Source organism: Myxocyprinus asiaticus, chromosome 3, assembly GCF_019703515.2.
Source record: "Myxocyprinus asiaticus isolate MX2 ecotype Aquarium Trade chromosome 3, UBuf_Myxa_2, whole genome shotgun sequence".
In the NCBI taxonomy this organism is placed as follows: Eukaryota; Metazoa; Chordata; class Actinopteri; order Cypriniformes; family Catostomidae; genus Myxocyprinus; species Myxocyprinus asiaticus.
The window spans coordinates 5,388,776-5,413,386 of record NC_059346.1 but is presented as its reverse complement, the minus strand read 5'-3'; the positions used below and the strand labels follow the sequence as shown (position 1 = coordinate 5,413,386).

The 24,611-nt window shown below is 35.2% G+C and overlaps 1 protein-coding gene across 3 annotated transcripts in view; it reads left to right on the top strand.

The window, feature by feature from the left end:
- The window catches only part of LOC127428834 (bone morphogenetic protein receptor type-1B-like), a 74,236-nt gene extending 51,889 nt beyond the window's left edge, over window positions 1–22,347 (top strand). For all 3 annotated transcript variants that reach the window (XM_051677465.1, XM_051677475.1, XM_051677482.1), the window contains 10 exons: window positions 7,986–8,136; window positions 8,217–8,316; window positions 10,485–10,587; window positions 11,070–11,166; window positions 11,544–11,682; window positions 11,955–12,147; window positions 14,467–14,764; window positions 18,715–18,890; window positions 19,285–19,415; window positions 21,597–22,347. In XM_051677465.1, the coding sequence (XP_051533425.1) occupies window positions 7,986–8,136; window positions 8,217–8,316; window positions 10,485–10,587; window positions 11,070–11,166; window positions 11,544–11,682; window positions 11,955–12,147; window positions 14,467–14,764; window positions 18,715–18,890; window positions 19,285–19,415; window positions 21,597–21,722 (1,514 nt within the window). In that variant the 3' untranslated portion in view covers window positions 21,723–22,347. The remainder of the gene's footprint in view (window positions 1–7,985; window positions 8,137–8,216; window positions 8,317–10,484; window positions 10,588–11,069; window positions 11,167–11,543; window positions 11,683–11,954; window positions 12,148–14,466; window positions 14,765–18,714; window positions 18,891–19,284; window positions 19,416–21,596) is intronic.
- Window positions 22,348–24,611: the final 2,264 nt, after the last annotated feature.

The window sequence follows — 24,611 nt, the reverse complement described above, 5'->3', positions numbered from 1 at the left end:
ATTTACTCAAACTGAGCAATGTTTTAAAAGTGCCAGAGAGCCACAGTGTTTACACTTTTCAGTGAAATCCATATATAAATAGATTACGTATTGTTGCATATTAAGCTGGTATAGAAGTATTTTAACGTAAAAAAAAAAATTATGAAATTTATTTTTTTAAATAAAGCTAATTTATGTACAATTCAACCACAGGAATTAAGTTAGTAACATAACCAAAATGACAATTTGGACAGGTTTACAGATCAAATCATTTATTTATTTTTTTACTGAGGAGTTCATGCAAGTACTTGAACAAAAAAAAATCGAGCTTCACATTTCTGCTTTTTAAAATCTCCAGAAAGCTTGCCTGTTAGGGAACACACTATAAAGGTGTTTCCTCGACAGCTTATCACAGATGAGGTATATAGACTATTCATAGACCGATGTATAAATTGGCTGATAGTTTGCTATTTTAAAATTGATGTCATTGGCCGAAGAAAAGTAGTCATTCTGCCCAGTGTCAGTTTCAAAATTAGGGCTGGGTATTGACACATATTTCCCAATTCAATTAGATTCTGATTCCCAAGATTCCGATTCGATTTCAATTCGATATCGATTCATATTGGTATATTTCAGGTATAATGTCCCTTTTGCTTACATATGAACAGAGCCTGTGAGCGGAGTATAGCGGCAGCGATCAGAATTTCACTGGAGCGAGAAGCGCGTTTCACAAGACTGCGCTCAGCCCCGTTCCTGCCACTCATGAGGCGCTCACATTCTGCTCCTACCAGAATGTGCTACATTTCTCGCGCTGCCACATTAAGATGTGTGTGCTTCTACACTGACATATATCTGATGTTGGCGGTTGTATTATGTCCAAGATTTTAAACAGAGTGGATTATCAGAGATGAGTCAGCATTTAAACTCTGTGTGATTGGCAAGCTGATGGTGACAAGGGCCGATTCCAATAACAGACTACAGTGAGGTGAGAGCGCAGAGGCAGTTCAAAACACAGATTAGTTTCCTGGACATAAGTCTGTAAAGTTAAATAACTTTATTAGGCTACCACAGACGTCTGTTTACCGTCGATTCACATGGAATAAGCGATGTCTGTATAAATCACAGAAATGAGAGTGTCGACTGCATTTACACACTGCTGTCACATGTAACTGAACCATCAGAAAATGTATGCTATTTAACCGTGCTGACTAATTATGAAGTAAATATTAAATATGTGCATATGCTGTAAATGTAAGCGCAGCGTAGTTCTAGCGGGAAGACTAGCAGCTGTACATCATCGCACCATTAGCTAGGTAACTCCTAGCCAATCACATGTAAGCCAATGCTTTATAAGTCTGCTCACAATCTATCACATTGCATTTCAGTGTGCTAACGCCGGTTTTACGCCGGATTCGTAACATGCTGATTAATAAAGCTAAATTTAGAAGGAAAAATCTTTATGGTCCAAAGGTGCTCTGGAACCGCATTAACTCATGTCTACTCACGTGCAGGGAAAGGCAAGGTCTACTCGCAAGCAAGGCAACTAACGTAAGCCAGCCCTAGTAAATAAACACACATCGTTCACCCTGCTCTCTAGATATTGGTATTGCCCATTACAGAGACCCATATCAGTCAACCACTAATGTAGAAATTAGGTTGCAAATAACCCGTAACATTCCTTCAAATGCGTATAATAGACCCACACATGTCGATTTGACTGAATGTTGGGCAGGAAGTAGATTTAGAGAGCAGTTGGGATTCTGACAGATTTGCAATGATTATGTGAGCGTGTGAGGTGATCTCTTTGTGTGAAAATCTCTGTCCTCTGGGCCTTTATTCAACCATCACACTGACACGGAGAGAAAAGGAAGGAATTTGATAAGAGTTCAGAGCCCATTCAGATGACCAGTCTTGCTTGACAAAGCTCAGCAGATAAAGACACAGTTGTAGCTCTCTTTTGTCTGCACTCGATCCATTATCCTTTCTCATCCTTTCTTCTGCTCACTGCAGTTTCGTTTTCTTGAATTTGTTGTATTGATCTTTTTTCTCTGCACCCGTGTGCACTCATTATCTGCAAACCCCTGTTGATATGATTGATGGCTCTAGATTGTGATTGACAGATGTATAAGGCTTTCTTAGGGCTTGCTCATGTGGTCGGATTTGGGATTAGAGGTTAAAGTCCATTCCTACCACACAAACACACTCACATGTTTACCTAGCTGTCTAATTAGGGACACCCTGATGACTTCTTTTATTATTTAATTAAGCTAATTAGAATTACTAGACAAACTCAAACCTTAACATACTAACTACTAAAGTTTAGTTTTAAACTCTAGTGTCCAAAAGTTAGTTGGTTTGGCCTTTCTACAAGTCAAAAGAGCCCACCTCCAAGTCTCTATGATATTCTGGTCCCTAGGTATGGCTCACGTCCCTCTTTCAATGCAAGTCTGTGAGATTTGTTAGCCTTTTTATTGTTTGCCAGGAAAACAATTTAAGTCTCATCGATTAGAAAAGTTATCGCACACCTCGCTTCAACAAGTCACATGATTTGAGGTATCATTCATGTCTATAGTACAAACAGTACGGGACAAGTTACCTACCAAAGTTTAATACTTGGGGTTAGGGGTTTGTTAAAAAACCTAAACATAAGATGTCTCATTTAACACTTTAGTTTGTAAATTTCAGAACAAATAGTATTTAGTTTAAATATATATATATATATATATATATATATATATATATATATATATATATATATATATATATATATATATATATATTTCATCAGCTTAGGGCACTTTAATGTCCCATTGGAGGATTTTTATATAAACAAACATTTCTTTTCAACTTTTTTCTTTTTTTAAATGAAGCTGACTTGGAAACTTTTTACCAGGCTTTCAGCATTTATTTTTTGGTATTTTTCAAATGCCTTTTATGTATAGATTTTACTGTTTTAGCCTTGTCCTAGACCCAGATGTAAATATTAAACTCTGAAAATCTATAATAAAAATACAAATTATTACATGTTTGAAACTACGATAATCTAAACGAAAAGTGAAACAAACATAAACCATTTGTGTGAAAATTATTTTATATAATTATTTTTTAAATTACGACTGTCCCGTTGTGGCATCATTTCCACCACACCAAACAATTTGTCCAAAATAACGTTTTTTTTTTTGTTTGTTTTTTTTTTAAGTTAGTGTACTTGTTAACTAAGTTGACAAAAGCATCAGTGAAGCACATATTGAGATGAAATATTAGACAAGTGATGTTTGAAGAGAACAGAAAAACAAGGTAAATATAATTTGTGAGCAGAATATTATATAATAAATATAGAATATAATATATAGGCTTAATTTCCAAGCTGTAAATTTGTCAAATTATGCAAAATGTGTGAAAATATTTTTTAATTGTGCTTATTTAGGATACTTAAAATGTTATGAATTTTACTTACCAAGACAAATGAGTTTATTTGAAAATCTTCTAAAATGTCATTTCCATCAGTCATTTTTGTCGAGGAATTGTATTAAACACGTGCTGGAGATCACACTGTGCAGCGTTTTCCTGCATTAAAATTTTTTTGGCATCCGCCCAAGAAAAAGTTGGGTTCGCCAAAGCAAATTCAGTGACATTTATCTTGCATTAAGCACTTTATAAGCGCTAAATATGCTTCTCATCTGTGTTTCATGTGAGTGTCATGCACACTATCTCAGGAACATGCAAGTGCACTCAAGTCCAGCAGGCTTCCCAATATCACTTGCGCTATTCAGTCTGGCTTCTCTTGATATCACATCGCAGACCCCAAACCGTACGTGACCCATTTGAATTCTACTAAAAAGTTGTTGTTTTTTTTTTTTTTACCCTAAAGTGCTATGGAGGAAGTGAAATATCTCAAATGGTGAGACAGCCTGACATTCTTACCACCACTGACATGGAAAATGGCTACTACACTGTCATGTGCCAAAATAAAGGGTTTTTAAACTACACATCATTAAACACACTCACTAAAATTCTGTTTGAATGAGATTAGGAAACAAACCGGCCATGTTTGCCCTCAGATATTTATATATTCTCTATAAAGATGACTTAAATCATTAAGAGCCTAATGAAAAGAATAAATGTTTGTTAAGGAGTAGGAACAAACATTTTCACTAAGTGCTGTATTCATGTACAGGAAGAAAATAATTAGCCCCGTAGAAATAAGGTGTTTGTTAAATCACGTTAGTTTAGTTTGATTTCCCATAGCATCTTGAAGTAAAAATTCAAAATGTTCCAGATGCTTAGATGATCAAAAATAACTTGTATATGCAACTACATAATTACATTAAATATTAATTAATTTCAGTAATGTAATAAACCAACTGTGTACATCAGCCACTACAGAAGAACATTTTTGACCCAGGAAAAACTCAGCTGTGGTGGTAATTTTCATGACTTTCAGAAAAACATTACAAAAACAACACAAATCTCCTGTGATGCAAGTACATGCACTGTTGGGCATTGTTAGTAGACAAATGTAAAAAAAATAAAAAAATAAATAAAAATTGTGAGAGTGTGAAAAGTGTTATAACGTGATTTTTCTTTCTAGAAGTCCACAGTGTTAAACGTGCCCTAAGAAATGCTCTCAGGTTAACGGTTATAAGTGAGCTGTTCTATTTTGTACAGTATGTCTCATAGCCGTCACTATGTTTATGACTGTTTTCATAGGACTCACTTAACTCTGCATGTGAGGGCAAAGTCTCTCTTTGAATGAGTGCCAGTGTATATATGTGTATTGTATGGATCAGACAGGGATGGGATGAGATATTGACTGGTACATCAGACTTGTGTGTGGGAACTCATGTGTGTTTATGTCTCAGAGAGGGTTTGGGGCCCCTGACGTCCCTCACAGAGCCACAGTAATGAATGAGTCTTACTGTATACACTTGCATGTCTCTGAAAGTGTGTCTGCACTTTTTAGGACTAAGGTCAACCCTTAATTATGTGTGTTAGACAGACTAGGATGCTTTCAGACACACACACACACACACACACACGCACACCCACACACAGAGGGACTAGCCTCCATTTTTTATCTAGACTAAAGCATCATGTTTGAGTGTAATATAAGCAGAGCATTAGTGAGTTTAGACTAGTGATAGTGTTTGTATTAGAAAGAGTGAAAGACAAGAATAGTATGCCGTGAGTGAGCAAGAGAGAGCTTGTTCAACTTGACTTCATTTTAACATACTAAATTTGGAGTAATGTATAGTTAGCAGTTCATTTTCGCTAATTAAATCCTGACAGTGATTAGGAACCTGACGTCAAGCAGACTACATTATTACAAGGCTAGTTACAAAATACATGGACATTTTTTATCATCCTGAGACTTATACTACTTAAAAAATACTTTGTGCGAAACTGCTATACAAATGTATTAGTAGTGCCGGGTTTAAAAGGTGTTTAATGTACATGAGTGTTTTTCAACACTTTGGCACATAAATCTCAACTTTCACTAAACATACATGAAATTTGCTAAACTATGTTATGAAAGATATTGCAGAATAATTTGTTGGAATAATATGTATTTCATGATTTATTACACATTTTGTGTAATTATGAGAAAACTTATGTTCCAAACCTTCTATTTAGTGTCTATATGTTATATTAAAGGAATGTTTCGGGTTTGATACAACTTAGGGCACTATATTAAGAGTGCTAAGCGAAGCGATATGCCATAAGTCATACACGCAAAGTTGATGGGCATGGCTAGGAAGTTTTGATATTTTCGTGCAAGCGTGCGCTAAGTCTAGGCGCAAGTGGGTTTGGCGAAATTGTGTGCAAAGCGCTTATGGGCTGGGTTAAGTGCAATTTAATAATGAGGTTCATCTCCGGCACCATCTGCATTCTATTATATAGTCCTTTCCATGTCAAGCACAAGCGATATAAACAAAGACAGTACATTCATAAGAAGTTGGTAGTGTAAATTGTCTGTATGAAATGAATTAGAAGAATAGAAATATGGACTTACATTCTTTTGAGCATTGCGTCCTTGATGAATGCCTGGCATATTTCTATGACTCTTTTTTTATTCGTGGAAAATGTGGTTCTCGTCAGGACTTGGATGTACGCTCCTTTAAGTTATAGAGAATATATTATAAATATATTATTATTAATGTATTATTAGTCATTTTCATCTACTGACACACAAATCATGGCTAGTATTTATAGTGATTGTATCGGAACACACTTTTCATTCTACCGGTCGATTTGGATTAAAAAAATTATAATAATTCTTCATTTGTTGAATGAAAATATAATCAAAATAATGAACTGGTAAAAAAAAAATCATACCAAATCCAAAAATGTATATAATAATAATAATAATTGAAAAAAATAAACCATGACCTAAAGATAGTTTAACACAAATCTCATAAATATTTGTTTCAAAAAATGTCTACGGCAGTGATCGCCAGTTCCACTATATTATCAGAATTTGGACATTTTTGGACAACTTTATTACCACTTGCTGGTGAAATCTCCAAACTGCAAATGCAGGAACTGAGTTTAGACTTTGCGCTGAAAACAGACATGCTTTTGAAACGTCTTAGCGCAATGACCTATTTCTCCGAAAAATAGCACATTTTGCTTTGCGCCACTTCATTTAAATACAATACACCCACATTTTGCATGCATACACCCACACTCACGGCCACTTGGACTTTGTAACAGTTATATCCAATATTACAACTTCGTTGTCATGACAACGAAACCCTGTAATCCCGAATTGGATATAACTTGACACAAATATGGTTAGTAAGCGATTTTATCACACTAAAATCATGTTAACATGTGACGTGCACTGTTTATGTCTTGTGGCTGTACTTTTGAAATGTGTATTTTAATTTAAAGGGACTGAACCCCATTCACTTTCATTGTAAGTACCACAAGTTTTAATAACCAAGTCGAAATATTTTTTTTTTTTGTGGTAATCAACATTATGCCACACATACCGTTGATTGACCTTAACTTGTATTGAACCCAGAACAATTCTTTAACGTTGATGTAAATGTATATATATTCATGTTCTCTGGGGTCAATTTGTAAGATCTGGGTCTGGAACAACGGTCAATTATAGTGTTTAGCGGTCATTATATAAAAATATTTGACCATAGAATGCCACGAGTGAGCAATATGAATTAAGTATCCCAGAGAGCCATGTAATAAGCATCTTTATTTTATGTCATGATGTCAGAATTATATATACCATCTCTCCACAACCCCCTCTCTCTTTTTAACAGCTCACAGATGTGGAATTATTGTGTCTACATTTACATTTATGCATTTGGCAGACGCTTTTATCCAAAGCGACTTGCAGTGCACTTATTACAGGGACAGTCCCCTCTGGAGTTAAGTGCTTGCTTAAGGACACAATGGTGGTGGCTGTGGGGATCGAACCGGCAACCTTCTGCTTACCGGTTCTGTGCTTTAGCCCACTACCACCACTCCATGTCTAAAGGTGGTTTGGTCAGCTTCTATAAGCACCTTTGTGGTCGTCTATTTATGTGGGGGTGTGTGTGTTCGGCTGTGTGCACACTTTCTTGTTGGAAATGGAAACACACACATCAGCTTTACAGCGCTGTCTCATAACTCAGTGTTACTTACTTTTCACCCAAAGTGAGTTACTAATTACAGCAGCAGTCTCTCTGGGGGTTAACCCAGGGTTAAGTGTCTCACTTAAGACATAATAACATAATTGTGCTCTCAGCAAGGTTTTTCCATAGTTTTCAGTTTTTATTTTAGTTTTAGTTTTTATTTTATTTTTATGTGTTAATATTCTTTAAAGACTGGGTCACATTTACCTTTGGATGGCGAAATTCCACAGGCGATGATGGCGTGGGTGGATATGGAGCGTGACATGAGTGTGAATCCCGCAAAAACATAATTGCCAAGCAGCATCTTCTTTATACTGCACATGAAGACAGTCAATGCTAAACCCATTTCCTCTTTCTGTTCTTGTGCAGCCAATGTTTTAGACAGCATGCTGCTGAGGAATTCTGGGAAGGTGGCCGAAGGTCAGGAGACTGGAAATGATGCGCCGGCTCTACCTCAGCGCTTCCTGTGGTGTTACTGCTACCATCACTGCCCGGAGGACTCCACCAATAACACATGCAGGTATTGGACACACTCCACCGCATAAACTATGAGCACATATGTACACATACATGGGATCATCTGTGTGTTGTGTGTTTCAGGACAGATGGTTACTGCTTCACCATGGTGGAGGAAGAGGGTGGAATCGCGTTGGTGACGTCTGGTTGTCTGGGTCTGGTCGGATCTGAGTTTCAGTGCCGAGTGAGTAATGAAATGTACTGATTTCAAAATAAATATTTGTTCATGGAAACACATTATAAGATATTAGAAAAAAGGTGTTTCCATACAATGAAAGTGAGTAATCCAAAGAGTAATCCATATGGCCAGTGGCTATAATCCAAGTCTTCTGAAGCCATACAACAACTTTGCATGACGATCAAACCAAAATTCAAGTTGTTCTTCACTGAAAATCTTCTTCTCCCAATCAAATCATGATACAATGGAGTTTTTATGTGAATCGCCAACATTTTCATTGTATGGACAAAAGCTGAAGTGTGTTTCATAGAACATATGGGTTTGGAATAACATGAGTTTAAGTAAATTATAGATTGACAGATTATAGAATGTTCACTTTTGGGTTAAGTATCAAGAACAAGAAATCAAAATTGACCCTATTTGCTTTCTTACCAAATGTTCCTTATCTTACCGTGCATGATTCGTTAGTGCACATTATTCTAAAGAAAATGTAATTTCCATCATGTACTTTTTCCACCTCTGAAACAACTTTTAATTTCTGCAGATGGAACCAAGAAAGAGTGGGCAGGGCAGAATAATATTAACCAAAAATATCACAGCCCACTTTCCACAATCCAATTAAATCCCAATTGTTAAAGTCAAGTCCCTACATTATTTCCCAGTGCATATTCTGTTTCAAAGAAGGGTAATACTTTACAATAAGGTTCCATTTGTTAACATTAGTTACCAACATTAGTTAACATGAACTAACAATGAACAATACTTTTACAGCATTTACTTATCTTGGTTAATGTTAATTTAAACATATAGTAATACACTGTTAACCCTTAAATGCATTCCTTGGGTCTTTAGTGACCCAGGACCTCATTCCACCTCCTGTACCTCTGTTTTTGGAGTTGTGCCCACAACTCTTTAGTTTTCCTCAATCTCTCTCTTATAAATAGTGTAACACACATAACACACACACACACACTCACACACACAAAAGATCAAAATTGAAGTTTAAGTACCAAAAGTGTATATGGGCTCTAGAGACACGAGGTATGTAAGTGTGTTATGCTTTTTTTTCTTTTTTTTTTGCACTTCCATAAATTATATATTTATAATATCTAAGTTTACTATCACATGATATCTATTTCTTTTTTATTACAAGAGGATTGAGTACTATATTCATACAAACAAATACTATATAACGTTGATTTTCTGTGCAACAATGAATTATCAACAATGGTGATTTATCAGTATTCCATATGCATGTACACATACATAATATACATGCTATTTCTTACTCAAGGTGGCGCTGTTGTTTCAGTGATTGACATGATTTACATTTGACATTGCTATTTGACAAAGAAACAATGTGGAAGTAAACTATAGCAAGTACAACACATGAACAGTATGATATGACTATTGTAATTTGGGTGTACTATTGAAATTATGTAAGTTCTGCATCTATTTAGACCCAATAAGTGCCTGAGAAAATACTTATGTTTGGCTTATTTTTATCTTATGTGCTGCTCAATATGTGTTTGACAGCCATTCTCATGAAATTCCAGTGTGAAAGTAATGAATCCTGTTCTAGATTTGTCCTGGTTTGTTGCAGTTTCTCTTTGATATATGCAAGATAAAACATCAAAATATATTTTACTCTATTATTTTCTAATTATCTTGAAAATATTTTGAAAATTTGACACTATCTGGGCATTTTGTAGATTCATTTGTGATAGATAGAAGTGACGGGTCTCTAAAGACCCGAATATGTGTTTGGTGAAACTGCCATGTATTTAAGGGTTCAAATCAAAAGTTGTATTTGTTACAATTATTTAATGCACTATGAACTAACATGAACTAACAATAAACTGTTGTATTTTTATTAACTAACGTAAAGATGTATAAATGCTGTAAAAAATATATATTGTTCATTGTTAGTTCATGATACCTAATGCATTAACTAATGTTGAATTTGAACATTATTGTAAAGTGTTACCCACAAAAGAAATATCACATAAATCACATTACGGATGTTAAATGTACATGTTTCATGTTGCTTTTAAGCTTTGAACAACAAAACAAAAATCCCTCTATTCTCATGCATTAAAACACATGTATGTTACTGCACACGTGTGATATACTGTGTTCATATAGTGTGTGTGTGTGTGTGTGTGTGTGTTTAGGACACAGGTAACTCTAAGCAGAGGCGAGCACTTGACTGTTGTACAGACCAGGACTACTGTAACAGAGACCTGCACCCTACACTGCCTCCTCTACTAACACCCAGTGAGTACACATACACACACTAAATTAGTGTGTACATCTCATAGACGTAATGATTTTGAAACAGAGGTAATATCCTGACCATATCCCTAAACCTAACCCTCACACAAACCTTTTGAAATCAGTAGATACCTGATTTTTGAGCATTTTCATCTAGTGATGACCACTGATAATAGTTCCTTTTTGTGATGTTTCACTATATTAGTTTGGACATTTTTAATTTGGACCTAGCAAGTAGCTAAACCTACACACACACAGGATCCGTCACAGTCTTCTTGTCATGATTCGACTCCTGTCAATCAACACAGCCGAATAGAAGTATCTGTCTCAGTTACACACACCTGTGTGTTCACACACTTACACCTGTGCTGCTCAGTGAGTGTACTCTACAGAGAAAGCTCTGATTTCAGCATCACAGACACACAGCTCCCAAGGAAAGTCAGTGAGCTTTGCCTGATGAGTTGTGTGCTTGTGTGTGTTTGCAGGCTACGTGGATGGAGACATTCATCATATCGCTCTGCTCGTCTCCGTGACGGTCTGTAGCTTCATCCTCACCTTTATCATCATCTTCTGTTATTTCAGGTGTGTCATTAATCACACACTCTCTCACAGACACACACAATCACATGTTTTTTTATTTATATTAAAGAAATAGTTCAGAGAAAAAAAAAAAAATCTGTCATCATATACTCACCCTCATCTTGTTCCAAACCCGTATGACTTTCTTTCTTCAGTGTAGCACAAAAGGAGATGTTAGGCAGAATGTTAGCCTTAGTCATGTTTTTTGACCAGAATAAGCTGAAAATGGAGTTTATGCTTCTAGTCGAAAAATCTGGCTATGTGAGACTAGAGTAACACTAAACTAACCTTATACTCCACAATGTACATTTTTCAGATTTTACTGTCTTACTCTTTGTGGGGACATTTGGTCATTCTGTCCAGTCTGTATGCCGTTTCAGGTACAAGCGTCAGGAGTTACTGCCACGCTACAGTCTGGGTCTACAGCAGGACGAAACGTTCATTCCTCCAGGAGAATCCCTGAGGGATCTCATAGAACAGTCTCAGAGCTCCGGCTCAGGATCAGGACTCCCCCTGCTGGTGAGAAACACACACTACACACAGTCAGCTTTTAAAGACATCATGAAATCACGTCTATTGATCCCCTCAATTATTGTGCACAATTAATCAGTGCACATTATTCTAAAGAAAAATGTTTAAAGAAAAACCCACTTTTCACAATCCAATAAATTCTTGATGGATAAAGTCAAGTCATGCACTACATTTTGTTCTTGTTGTATATCCTGTTTCATATGTCACAGTATGGAAGTAACACATGTTTTGAACGCTGTCTGTCTGCTGTCTGTCTGTAGGTGCAGCGAACAATAGCGAAGCAGATCCAGATGGTGACTCAGATCGGGAAGGGTCGGTATGGAGAGGTGTGGATGGGCAGGTGGAGAGGAGAGAAAGTGGCTGTGAAGGTATTTTTTACCACAGAAGAGGCCAGCTGGTTCAGAGAGACGGAGATCTACCAGACTGTGCTCATGAGACATGAGAATATATTGGGTGAGACACACACACACACATGTTGGTACTCCTATCATTACGAGGATTCTCCATAGACATAATTATTTATATACTGTACAAACTAGTATATATTCTACCCCTAACCTTACATCTACTCCTATACCTAACCCTCAGAAACCTTATGGCATTTTTAAATAAAACAATTAAAAAAGAACATTGTTTAGTATGTTTTTAAGCCGTTTGAATTACAGGGACACTAGGGGTGTCTGCATAAACGACATTTATAGCATAATACCCTTGTAATTACTAGTGTGTAACCTAAAAAATGTCCTCGTAAACAACAAAAACAACTCACTCACACACACACACACACACACACACACACACACACACACACACACACACACACACAAACATTTTAACATACATTGCAAGTACAAACAGAGTTGTGCTTTGGTAATAATACCGTTATGCTGTTATTTTAGTGAACATTAGTGTTGGGGAAGCTACTTTGAAACTATAGCATAACAAATAAAAAAAACTCTTAAACGCATAATTTAAAGAAGTTAAACTACATCAAGCTGCTATTTAAAAAAAGTAGTTAAATATCACTAAATCACTAAAGTCACTAATAAAAAGTAGCCAGCTACATTAAAACTATTATGTATCATATATCTCATTTTAATTGAGAGACTACATGGACTATTTCTGTTTTTATAAATATGTTTATCACACCACAGGACTATTTAAGTAAACTGCAAAAATGCAAAAATTTGATAGAAATGGTAAAAAACTGAAATGGTGACACTTAAAATATACACTTAACCTTAAATCTTAAAGGAATATTCTGGGTTCAATACAAGTTAAGCTCAGTCGAAAGCATTTGTGGCATAATATTGATTACCACAAAAATTAATTTTGCCTTGTCCTTCCTTTTCTTTAAAAAGCAAAAATCTAAGTTACAGTGAGGCACTTACAATGGAAGCGAATGTGGACAATCCGTAAATGTTTAAAGTAGTGCTGTCAATCGATAAAAAAATGTTCATCAAGATTAATCGCATACATTTTTTGTAGTTAATTGCGATTAATTGCAGATTTTTAAAATACTGAAAATTGACAGCATATTTTTTTTTTCTGTCAAAATGCATTTATTTCCATCTTAGGAAAGAAAACAAAACAATATGTAACAATATAATGCTTTATTAACATTTTACAAACAAAGCCTTCCACAGTATAAAGATAGAAATGCACTAAAATATCACCTATTCAAGTAACATTAAACATTTCCCAAAGTCTAAGTGGGAGTTTGACTAATTGAAAGAACTAGTTTCCGCATTGATTGCATATTTATTGCCATGGGCATTAAATCCCATGAACTGTCATCCTCCACAATATTAATTTGCCGGTAGACTATGGCTATCCGCTTTCCTACAGCGATCGTGAAGCTGTGTTCATAATTCCCATCAGAGCATTAATGGCAGCGTCAATCGACGCTTTGAACTCCACATGAAAAGTGCTTGCAGACAAAAATGTCTCATTTGGTGTTTTAGTGACAGTTAAGACTTGGTGTGCTTCTGTGCTAATTAAAATGCGCCTTACATAGGCTGAAAAATACTTGATTTCTATCACAAGTCCCAGCTGGGCTTGTTTTGTACATCAAGTAGCACTAAGAGGTCCTTTGTTCATCATTTTATCACAGACATGGTGTGTGTGTGCATCAGTGTAATGACTCTGGGCAGACACATAACAAAGGTTCCGCCCTCCCAACAAGGGTTTATGCTGGTTTATGCTGTATGAATGGTAAATGCGTTAATCGTGATTAAGAAAAATGTAAACTTTACATTTTTGTAATTAATTGCATGTGTTAGCTTTTTAATTCTGACAGCTCCAGTTTAAATACTATTTCAAAAGGATAGCCACAAGACATTAACAATATGTGTGTTAACATGATTTTAGTATAATAACTAGTATGACTAGTATGATGATGTCAACGATCCCTAAAACGACTGTAAAAATGACGATTTAAACAACTTTACAGCTCAAATAATACATTAGTTTTAACAGAAGAATTCATATAAGTGCTTTTATAAAATTATAACCTTCACATTTCTGTGTTTAAACCCTCCAAATATTGGCCCTATTCACTTCCATTGTAATTGAACCATGTTCAGTTCAAGATGTAACATGAATACACTTGTCTTGATTGGCATCCCTTTGAAATTAATTAGCTGATATCAATCTAATTATTATTTTAATTAAACCATGACCTTGCTGTGAAATTATTCAGGTCAGAAGTGATTTATTGTAGTCTCATGTACTAATTTGAACCTCAGCAGCTCTGTGTGTTGTGTTCTCCAGGGTTCATTGCTGCAGATATTAAGGGAACGGGCTCATGGACTCAACTCTACCTCATCACGGATTATCATGAGAACGGCTCTCTGTACGACTATCTGAAATCCACCACCCTGGACAGCATAGCCATGCTGAAACTGGCATACTCCTCTGTGTCTGGACTCTGCCACCTGCACACCGAGATCTTTGGCACGCAGGGCAAACCGGCCATTGCACACAGAGATCTGAAGAGCAAAAACATCCTGGTGAAGAGGAACGGAGCCTGCTGCATTGCTGACCTCGGCCTCGCCGTCAAATTCATCAGGTCAGAGTGGGTTTGGTTTACCTCAAGTTCATTTTTCAGTTTAATACCTCTTTGAGCTTGTTGTAGACAGCAGTATTGCACTACAAAAAATCATTTTCTCAATCAGTTCTTTAGTCTTGTTTTCCAGTATAAATATTAAACATTCTTAAAACAAGATCAATTTACTTGAGAGTCAAAATAACATAAGCAATTAATTCTTGTTTTCAGAGAAATCTAACAAATTTTCGTGTGCTTTTAAGACCTATGCACACCAAACGTGAATGTTCGGCGCAATTTCTCGCCACGATCAACATTTTGAATCGGAACAATGGATTCCTAATGAGCCATTCTCACCTGGAGCGAACATTTGCGTCGACAAAGCGAACGTTTTTGTTTTTTTTAGGGGAGCGTGTCGATTTTCTTTTTCTTTGCACAGAGAAGAAAAGCCCTGAGCAGTAATATATAAGCTTTAGATTACGTGTCAGAAGCCGTTGCAGTTACCAGAACCAGCACAACTGGTGGTACTAAAGCACAGAAAGCTGTTTTGACCACCGACATTAATTGCTGAAGTAACTCGAGAAAGAAATCCTGAACCAGTAGTGATGATGTGTAGTTTATTTGCATCAAACGCCTTAAAAATTGAAACATCGTTTGGCATTTGCATTTAATCTTACACAAGGTCTCTTATATCTCTGATATAATATATATCGTGGGATCTTTGCCTTTGTATCACTTTTTTAATAAAGAACTTTACGGATCTTAAGTGTTTTCTTCTCCAAATATTAATAATATTAATACTGTTGCTATTACTTGCAGTGCACTCGGTGTGACTTTGAATACCAAAAACAAAATCGTTATTGCTGTGCTATTTTTAATAGTCGTTAACAGCCTAGTCTGTCGTTAACGGTATTAAAGTATCCAATAATGGGTCAGACTGAAGATGGGTTTTGTTGGGTGAGATCTGTGTTTTATTGCTCGCACTCTTGGAGCATTTAAATTTCACATGTAAGGGTGTGTTCACACTTGTAGTTCGGATCTCTTGGTTCTCTTATTCCGGACCAAAAAGAAAATGATACATTTAGTCCTGGTTCGCTTAGCGTTCACACTGGCATTTTTAACACCGAACCTAAAGATACAAAACAAAAGGCATAAGGATAAGGTCACAACCTGATTGGACAGCTTTTATGACGTATATTTTGTGACGGAACTTGCCGAACATCCAAAACAATGCTGGCTGCTGGGCTAAATGCGCTCGTTGGATTTACTGTATGTATATATGGTGGTATTTTTTACCAGCTGAGAACTCACGAAGAGCTGATATGTGTAAAGAAGTCAAATCAGCGCCAGGAATTCCTCCATTGCACACACAAACTAAGATATGCTGCAAGGGCGGCTGACGGCGGTTCCGACGCCTGTACCAAACTGTAATGGGCAACATAGCTCCTATGATGAGAAGAACCAGGTATGCTTGAGGTCAGTATTAAAGGCAAATTACTTCCTGTTATTGGTCCGTTTAGACATCTTTGGTCCATGTTGCATTCATATATCAGTCGAACCGCACCAGAGTTCGTTTGGAAGCGGACCGAGACCCCACTATTCAGGCAGTCTCGGTCCGCTTGTTTGGTGCGCACCAAGGTTCGGATGGCAGCGTTCACACTTGTTCAAATTAACCGCACCAGAATTAGTTTTAATCGAACCAAACCTGCCAAGTGTGAACACACCATAATTAGTATGCAGGGTTTTGAGCAAATATAAGTAGATGTACATGGCAATAAGATAAAGTCAAACATTTGTTTTAACAGTCATTATGAGAGTGCATTACGCAGTGATTTTAAACAAATGCACTTAACACAGTATATACAGTATGAGTGACAGTGGCATATAATCAGTGTTGTTCCAAATGATAACATGTTTTAACCGTTAATATTATTTTTTATACTCAATTCTTTCTAATCACCCCTCAGACTGTGGATACATGATAATACTGTCAGCCAACTTGTCCAGCAGGTGAACTGCAATAGATTGTGAAGTGTCTCAAAAGTTTTCTTTCTCGTTGAGCAAATCAACATCACACTTGTCATCGCAGCTGCAGCTTGTCGAGAGATGTGTTTTATTTTTTTCGATCTGCTCGCTAGAGAATCGTTTGCTTTTTTTGTTTGTTTTGCATACTTGTCAAGTGGTTATTTCTTCTCACCTGGTGATGGACGGAGGGCGGACCAGCTCAGAGGTGCGTTGAGCCGCTTACCGTACCAGGATAAAATTGCTTGTAGATTAGCGGCACCTTTGGTAAAGGTGTGAATGTGCTAACAGCGAACGTTCGCTTCGTTTTCTATGGGAAAGGGCCATTTGTCGGTGATTCGCCTCTCATATTCACGTCGCCTTTGGTGTGCAAAGGCCTTTAGACGATGCCCACATTAATCCTGATAAATTTGAAAACAGCGTTTCCATATCGAAACACTCTCCATCCACACTGCCGTTTTTGATCGTGTTCCAAAAGTGGCTTGTCCACACTGAAACATCTGAAAATGCTTAAATCCTCTTACTGCGCATGCCAAAAAACAACAAAAAAAACCCTGTTAGAAGTGAGGTGTGAAACGCAATTCCAAGTAAACTCTGCGTTGCCTTTGAAGAAATGCAATGTAAAGGTTGTACAAAGTAACATTTATCTTTAACAATGCCATCAAAGTGGACAGCCCGCACAACAACGGCGCTACAACATCGGCCAAACAATCTTGTATTGAGTTGAATAAATCACACGAATGCGTGACATGACAACAAATACGTATCGTTTTCGAATATCTCCGTTTTCTCAGTCCACTCTACAATGCGAAGATGACGTTTTTTTGTATTTATTTACTTCACTGGACAAAAACGCTGTCTCAGTGTGGACAGAGGGCCAAAATGTAAAAGAGAAAAAGATTTCAAATAAATCAAATTTATCCGGATTAATGTGAATGTAGTCTATTCTTAAAACAAGAAAAAAAACTATTTGCCAACAAAGGAAAATAAACTTGTTTCCCATTTGAATTAAGGATTATTTCTTACCCTGTTTTTATTTTTAATATGCAATTTTGCTTCTCAAATACATTTATCTTGTTTCAGATAAATCCTGAGAATTTATTTTTACTGAAAAACAAGAAAAAAGTACAGAGTAAGAAAAATACTTTTTTTTTTTTTGCAGTGTTGGCGAGTAACTAAAACTTTGTATACTTAGCTACATTTTTCAGTAGCGTGACAATAAAGATGTTTTCAGAATAATGTAGATTTTTAAAAAAAAATCAAAAATCAAAATAAATAAATCAACGATTAATTTGAGTGGTCAGTCAGTAGTGTTTCCAGAAGTTTCTCCATGGCATTTTACTTTTTATTAATTTTTGTTTATTTATTTTGTTTAGTTTTATTAAGTTTTATATATATATATATATATATTCTTTAAATTATTTTGTTTAAAAAATTGAATAGTCACTGCTAATATTTAGTAAATATTTAAACACCATTATCACTGTATTTTCAATTCAGTTATATAAATCAGTGTTTTTTTAAAATTAGTATTTAATGTAAATAAATGCTTATATCGAGTTTAATGCTGTTACCCTGATTGAGACCCTTATTATTATATATATATATATATATATTTTTTTTGTGCCAGATAAATACTGCTCTAATAGTTCTATAATTACAACATTACGTCTATAACTGGTTATAAACTATAAAATTATAAAACTATAAAAAATGCCCCTGGGATAGTTTCAATATAGTAAGCTACCTTGTGTTAGTAACTTGTGTAGGTAACTACATTTTTAAATAGGGTGGCCTGACTGTAGTTTAACTTCTTCAACTTACGAATAGCTTCTAAGTAGCTTCCCCAATAAGTAGTTTCCTCAATAAACTAGGAAATGATTTATATTCAGCCCTATATCCTAAATATCATAATGTCAATATTGTATTAAGGGTTGTGTCTGATCTAACAGTGACACCAATGAAGTGGACATCCCTCTGAACACACGGGTGGGCACCAAACGCTTCATGGCTCCTGAAGTTTTGGATGAGACTCTAAACAGAAATCATTTTCAGTCCTATATCATGGCAGACATGTACAGCTTTGGCCTTATATTGTGGGAGATCGCCAGGAGATGCGTGTCTGGAGGTATAACTGGAAATTGTGTTGCTTATTAGTAGTTTTAAGAAATCCAATTAAATAAGACAATTGATGTCATACATTGAAGGTATAGAGATGTATACATTTAATGTGGACAGCATAGCTGAGATAATGCAGTTTTGGAAGACTTTGGTATCTTGGCATATCTGAGCTCAGTTTGAGACATTTGTTTTTTTTTTAGACATTTTTTTAGTACTGATCTCTTAAAATGTAATGGGATCTTTTTCTCAGGAAAACATGTGCAATGCCTTCACAAAAGTCTCTATTTGCTCGCTATTTAATCTCTTTGCAGTCTTGGAGATACATTTGAGATATTGAAGAGATCTTTCTTTCCTATGGGGGTGCTACATGTGCATTGATCGATTTTTGATTGCATCTACAGGTATTTTAGAGGACTATCAGTTACCATATCATGATCATGTGCCTAATGATCCTTCATACGAGGACATGAGAGAGGTTGTCTGCATCAAGAGACTACGGCCATCTTTCCCCAACCGCTGGAGCAGTGATGAGGTAAACACACTCACAAACACACACATCTGTGTATTGTTTATACTGATTTCCCTATCCAAATTACAAAATCACACTTGCACACAAAACAGGGTTGTGTACCATTCCGAACTGGATTGAGAATGCCTTGTAAAAATCAGGAATTCGAATAAAGGTATAAAACAGAATGCAGAATTTCAAAACAGAGTTTGAGTTTGAATATAAGGAAGTTGAATTAAAAATGAAGCGTGTCTTAGTCATGAAAATATCTGGGTAATATTTAACCCTAAATCAATACAAAAAGTATGAATTTATATTTTGCATAAAGAAAATAAAGCCTTCATTTAGGGTCGATAAGATTTCTTGCATTTTTATATTATTTTCAGGACACCCCTAAATTATAATTTAACGCAATGCATCCTGATGTTTTACTTTTAGTATTCCCATTCTTTTAATGTTGATTCTCATTATAGTAAAACATTCATTTTATTACTGTATTACAGTAAAATATATGCTGTTCTTCAATGATTTTTTAAATTAAATTAATTTAAAATATAAAATATATATTAAACAAATTAATATATATATATATATATATATATATATATGTGTGTGTGTGTGTGTGTGTGTGTGTGTATATATATATATATATATATATATATATATATATATATATATATATATATATATTATATTATATATAATTTGTTTAATAGATATTTATATTTTAAATTAATTTAATTTAAAAAATCATTGAAGAACAGCATATATATATATATAATTTATTTAATAATATTTATATTTTAAATTAATTAATAAAAAATATGAAAGATATATATATCACATTATCTTCAATAAGTAATCTTTAATTTCACAGATCATGGTGAAAGAACACATTTCCACCACAGTTTGTAGAAATAGGTCTAATCAGTTGAGGAAAAAAATAGGGATGCACCGATATGAACATTTTTGGCCGATACTGATTTTAACAAAAAACCTCTTGGCCGATACTAATATTTTGCCACTTACCTTATTTTGACATCAGATCACTGTTTTGCTCAGGAATTATGTTTTAAAAATGTACAAGGAGGTACAAAACATTTTTGTTCTAAAAATAAACAGTTTCCATTGAACATGAATTGGATCTGTTGAACACATGACAGGCCAACATTTTAAAGAGAGTCACAATGAAAAATAAATAGAACATAAAAGATTATTTTGTACTTCTAAAATATTTTTGCTCTTTTGTTTTTGCAGTTCAACAGAACTCACATTTTACTTGTTTGTACTGTATATAATAGAACATCACAAATTCATATTATGCAAATGCTGGACAATTCCACGGCATAAGTGCTATTGTGGTATAATGGATAATAGAAAATGTCATCCGAAACGCTAGAGGGCGCCACTTGCTTACACAATGCTGAATGAAGTGCTGACTGAAGCACTGATTGCAGTCTATTTTTAAATGTATCCTTTCAAGCTTTAGTAATCACGCAAGACCAAATTGTGATTTCAATCTTAACTCAATCAATTGTGCAGCATTAATGGATGCTATACCAATGTCTCAGACGTCAAAGTTTGCTTGTTTCAAAGTGTGTTGGATGGTTTTTCCTCATCGTGTATAGAAAAGTGCCGCTTTCACAACTGTCACGTCTGTAACAACGGTTTTTCCTCATTAACGTGAGAACGAGAATGATTAAAAATGAAATATGACATGTTCTTAGGAGTGCCAACCCGTCTACATTCTGTGGCTATCATTATTTCTGGATTGTACATTTGAATTCAAAGACTTTTTACAAAGTGTGATGATAATGAATTATAAATGAACCATCAGTTTTTCTATATTGGCGTTTCATGCTTAAAACCGATTTGCCAGTTGTTTTAATTTGGTCAATAATTGGCCGATAAATATAAGTGGCCGATACATCGGTGCATCCCTAGAAAAAACATTTATTCTCCCTATCAAGAAATAAATTAAATTGCTATTATTAGCCAAAATTGGCAATTAAATAATTAATCAGAAGTAATTATTTAATCTTTTGTCACAAAACGTGTTTGGCTAATGAAATTTTTGTGGGACTGTTTTGAGACCATTTCTCTTCCTCTCATTCTGATTCAAAGGCCAGTTCAACATCCTGTCTTCAACATCCAATTCTGAATTTAACCCTGACACAAAAGTGATGTTGTTGTGTGTTATTTCAGTGTCTCAGACAGATGGGAAAGCTCATGACAGAATGTTGGGCACATAACCCCGCCTCCCGGCTTACCGCACTTCGCGTTAAAAAGACGCTGGCCAAAATGTCGGAGTCCCAGGACATTAAAGTCTGAAAACAATCCAACAGCACTGACGCTAACCCAGAACTCAAAACCCACAATGCTCTACTGTGGGTTTGAACAGCAGAGGCGGTGGGTTTTACCGTGGCAGCGCATCCTGCAAACTGACTCGCCAATGGCAAAGGACGGCGCAAAGATCTTCTGTGATCAAAGCCCCTGGTGATTTAATGCAGGACAGTGCTCAGGCCAGAAATAAAGCCATGTGCTTGCTGTGAAATCTGCTGACCCAAGTGCACAAAGCTCTTCTGTGTGGCGTAAACGTCAATGAGAGCTCCCCCTACTGGTGACTAGTGGAATGTCCTGAAACGGCTATTATAATACATTACTCTACAAGGACTATTAGTACTGTGGGACAAAGCAAGAAAGGGTGTGTGCTTTATGAAAACTCAGTCTTTCTCGACAGCGGGAAACTGACTGACCTACATTTTTTTCTTTTGACAGTCTGTTCAGCTTGTACATAATGATTTTGTATAGTGCCAGATTTGTCACTAACCCTGTTGTCAGTCAAGACAGTCTAACTTGCAACAAATTTGATGATTGATGTTAAAAATGTATTTAAAGTCATAGAAGCTGTGGTTTGCCTATATGGCCTGTGCCTTATTTATTGTGTACATAACTGAGAGCATCACTGTACTTGAATAAATGTTCTAATATCACTGAATGTTTCTGCTCTGAACATTTTTACACTCTAACCTTTGTGGTTATATAATGCCGAGGAATTTTTGGAAAGAGTCAAAAAGGTTTGTATGAAATATTTATCGCTTTTACAATGATAAACATAGCAATAACGTTTCAGAATATTTTGAATGCCTGTTAACACTCTCATGCCAGTGAGAACACCGTTACAAAAATGTATCATGGTGGGCAAGTGTCTTTGGGGGAAAAAAGTTACTACAATTATTTTTACTACAATAACACTGTGACTTGGTATGATACAACTGTCATCAAAATAACAATAAATAGGCAGAAAGATTTTTTTTTTTTTTTAAACTTCTTTGCTTGCAGGACATTAACAATATTATTATGGTTTTACAGTAGTAACATTGGGCCACATTCACAAACCGTGAACATAACGAATTTCTGTGTAAATCGTTTGAAACCGCAATACGTAAATTGTCACTTTGAATTGAATGAAACGATTATAATGATTTTAATAAGAAGTCACATTGAATTGAATGCAACAATTTATGTGAGAATGATATTACGAATGATTTAGGCCTACGGGTCAATGACGTGATGCAAATTAGTTTTGTCCTGATCTATGAAGTTAATTAGAAAATACTTAAAAAATGCAGTTTAAACAAAACAATTACTTGAATGCACCTCTACTATGATGTCACCTCCCAATTTTTTCATAGTTCAAAGTCATTTTGATATTTTTTCTGGGGCTACACTCAAAAATGCATAAGTGGTGTAACCATCTGGAGGGGGGAAAAAATAGTCTTGTTAAAAGCTGAAATTATTTCTTAACCTCCTGAGACCCTGCGTCCAAATGCTCGGACATTACGTTTTGGCTTCGCTATAGGCTATCCATAATTTAATTTCATTTAAACTGACTGATCTCAGTTCAGGAGACTCTAGGCTGTTATTAAAGGGTTAAACTTTCAATGCACGGAGTCATGTGACAAAACAACATGGCAACGATCTCGCCTAAGTTTGTCTTTGGGAGAAACGGCAACAAAACTACATCTGGTAAGAAAACTCATTAAGTTTTTACATTAAAACCTGTTTGAGTCAAAAAAGTAAAGTCTCTAGTTTCATCCAATATGCCATTTTTAAAATGTAAGCCACATGTTTGGAAGACATGGGACAATGGGAAGTAGGGCATATATAATGTATCATTTTATTTTAACATGGTTGGCAGTGATTGGATGATGTTGGCCATTACTTTGAATCATAATTAATTATGCTAATTTCTGATGTAATGTCTGTAATCTCAAAAACATGAATAACCAACACTCCTGGAAACATAATAAACATTGTTAATAATATAGCTTTGTATTAATAAAAAATGTCACAACTTAGTCCCACTGTCCACATATGTGGAGATACATATTTAGGAAAACTATTTGGTCTAAAAAACATATATATATATATATATATATATATATATATATATATATTTTAATGGCATGTTTCTTAGGGACTGTAGCAGCCAATAATGTAATAACTACCGTTAATGTAATAACAGCCAATAACGTAATACATTTTCCATTCTTAATGTAATAAAAGTCAATAATGTAATAACTTACCAATAATAACATTTCTGAACCAATAACGTAATAACTTTTTGCCCATAATGTAATAAGTTCTTACATTATTGGCTGGCTATTACATTATTGGCTGAGTTAATAAAAAATTAATAAAACATTTATAAAACAGATATTACATTAACGGTAGTTATTACATTATTGGCTGCTACAGGGGCTACCAGTTACAAATCAAATAGGGGGATGGAAAATGCACACAGCAGTCACGCACGGGTCTCAGGAGGTAAAAAATAGCAATGCAACAAGTTGTTTTTATATATAAATATTTGAAAACTTGTCCTGAAATTAGTCATTCTATTGTCATGCATCAAAAAATCAAAAATACGTTTTTTAAAAATATTACATATTTTGATGCATCCTGTTGAGGTCAAATAGAGAAACCCTAAGAAAACTTGTGAAAAACGTTATCTCAATACTGATCTTAAATCTTAACCTTAAGGAAAAAACAAATCTTTACCTTGAAAAATTATGTTTGAAAACGTAAAAAAAAAAAAAAAGAAAAAATGATTAAGTTGTGTACACTCATGTGTATTGAAGGAAAATATTTTAATAACTTTTACTTTATGGTTACAACACTTAACATTTATTCCATTGAATCAATTTTCTGTAAAAA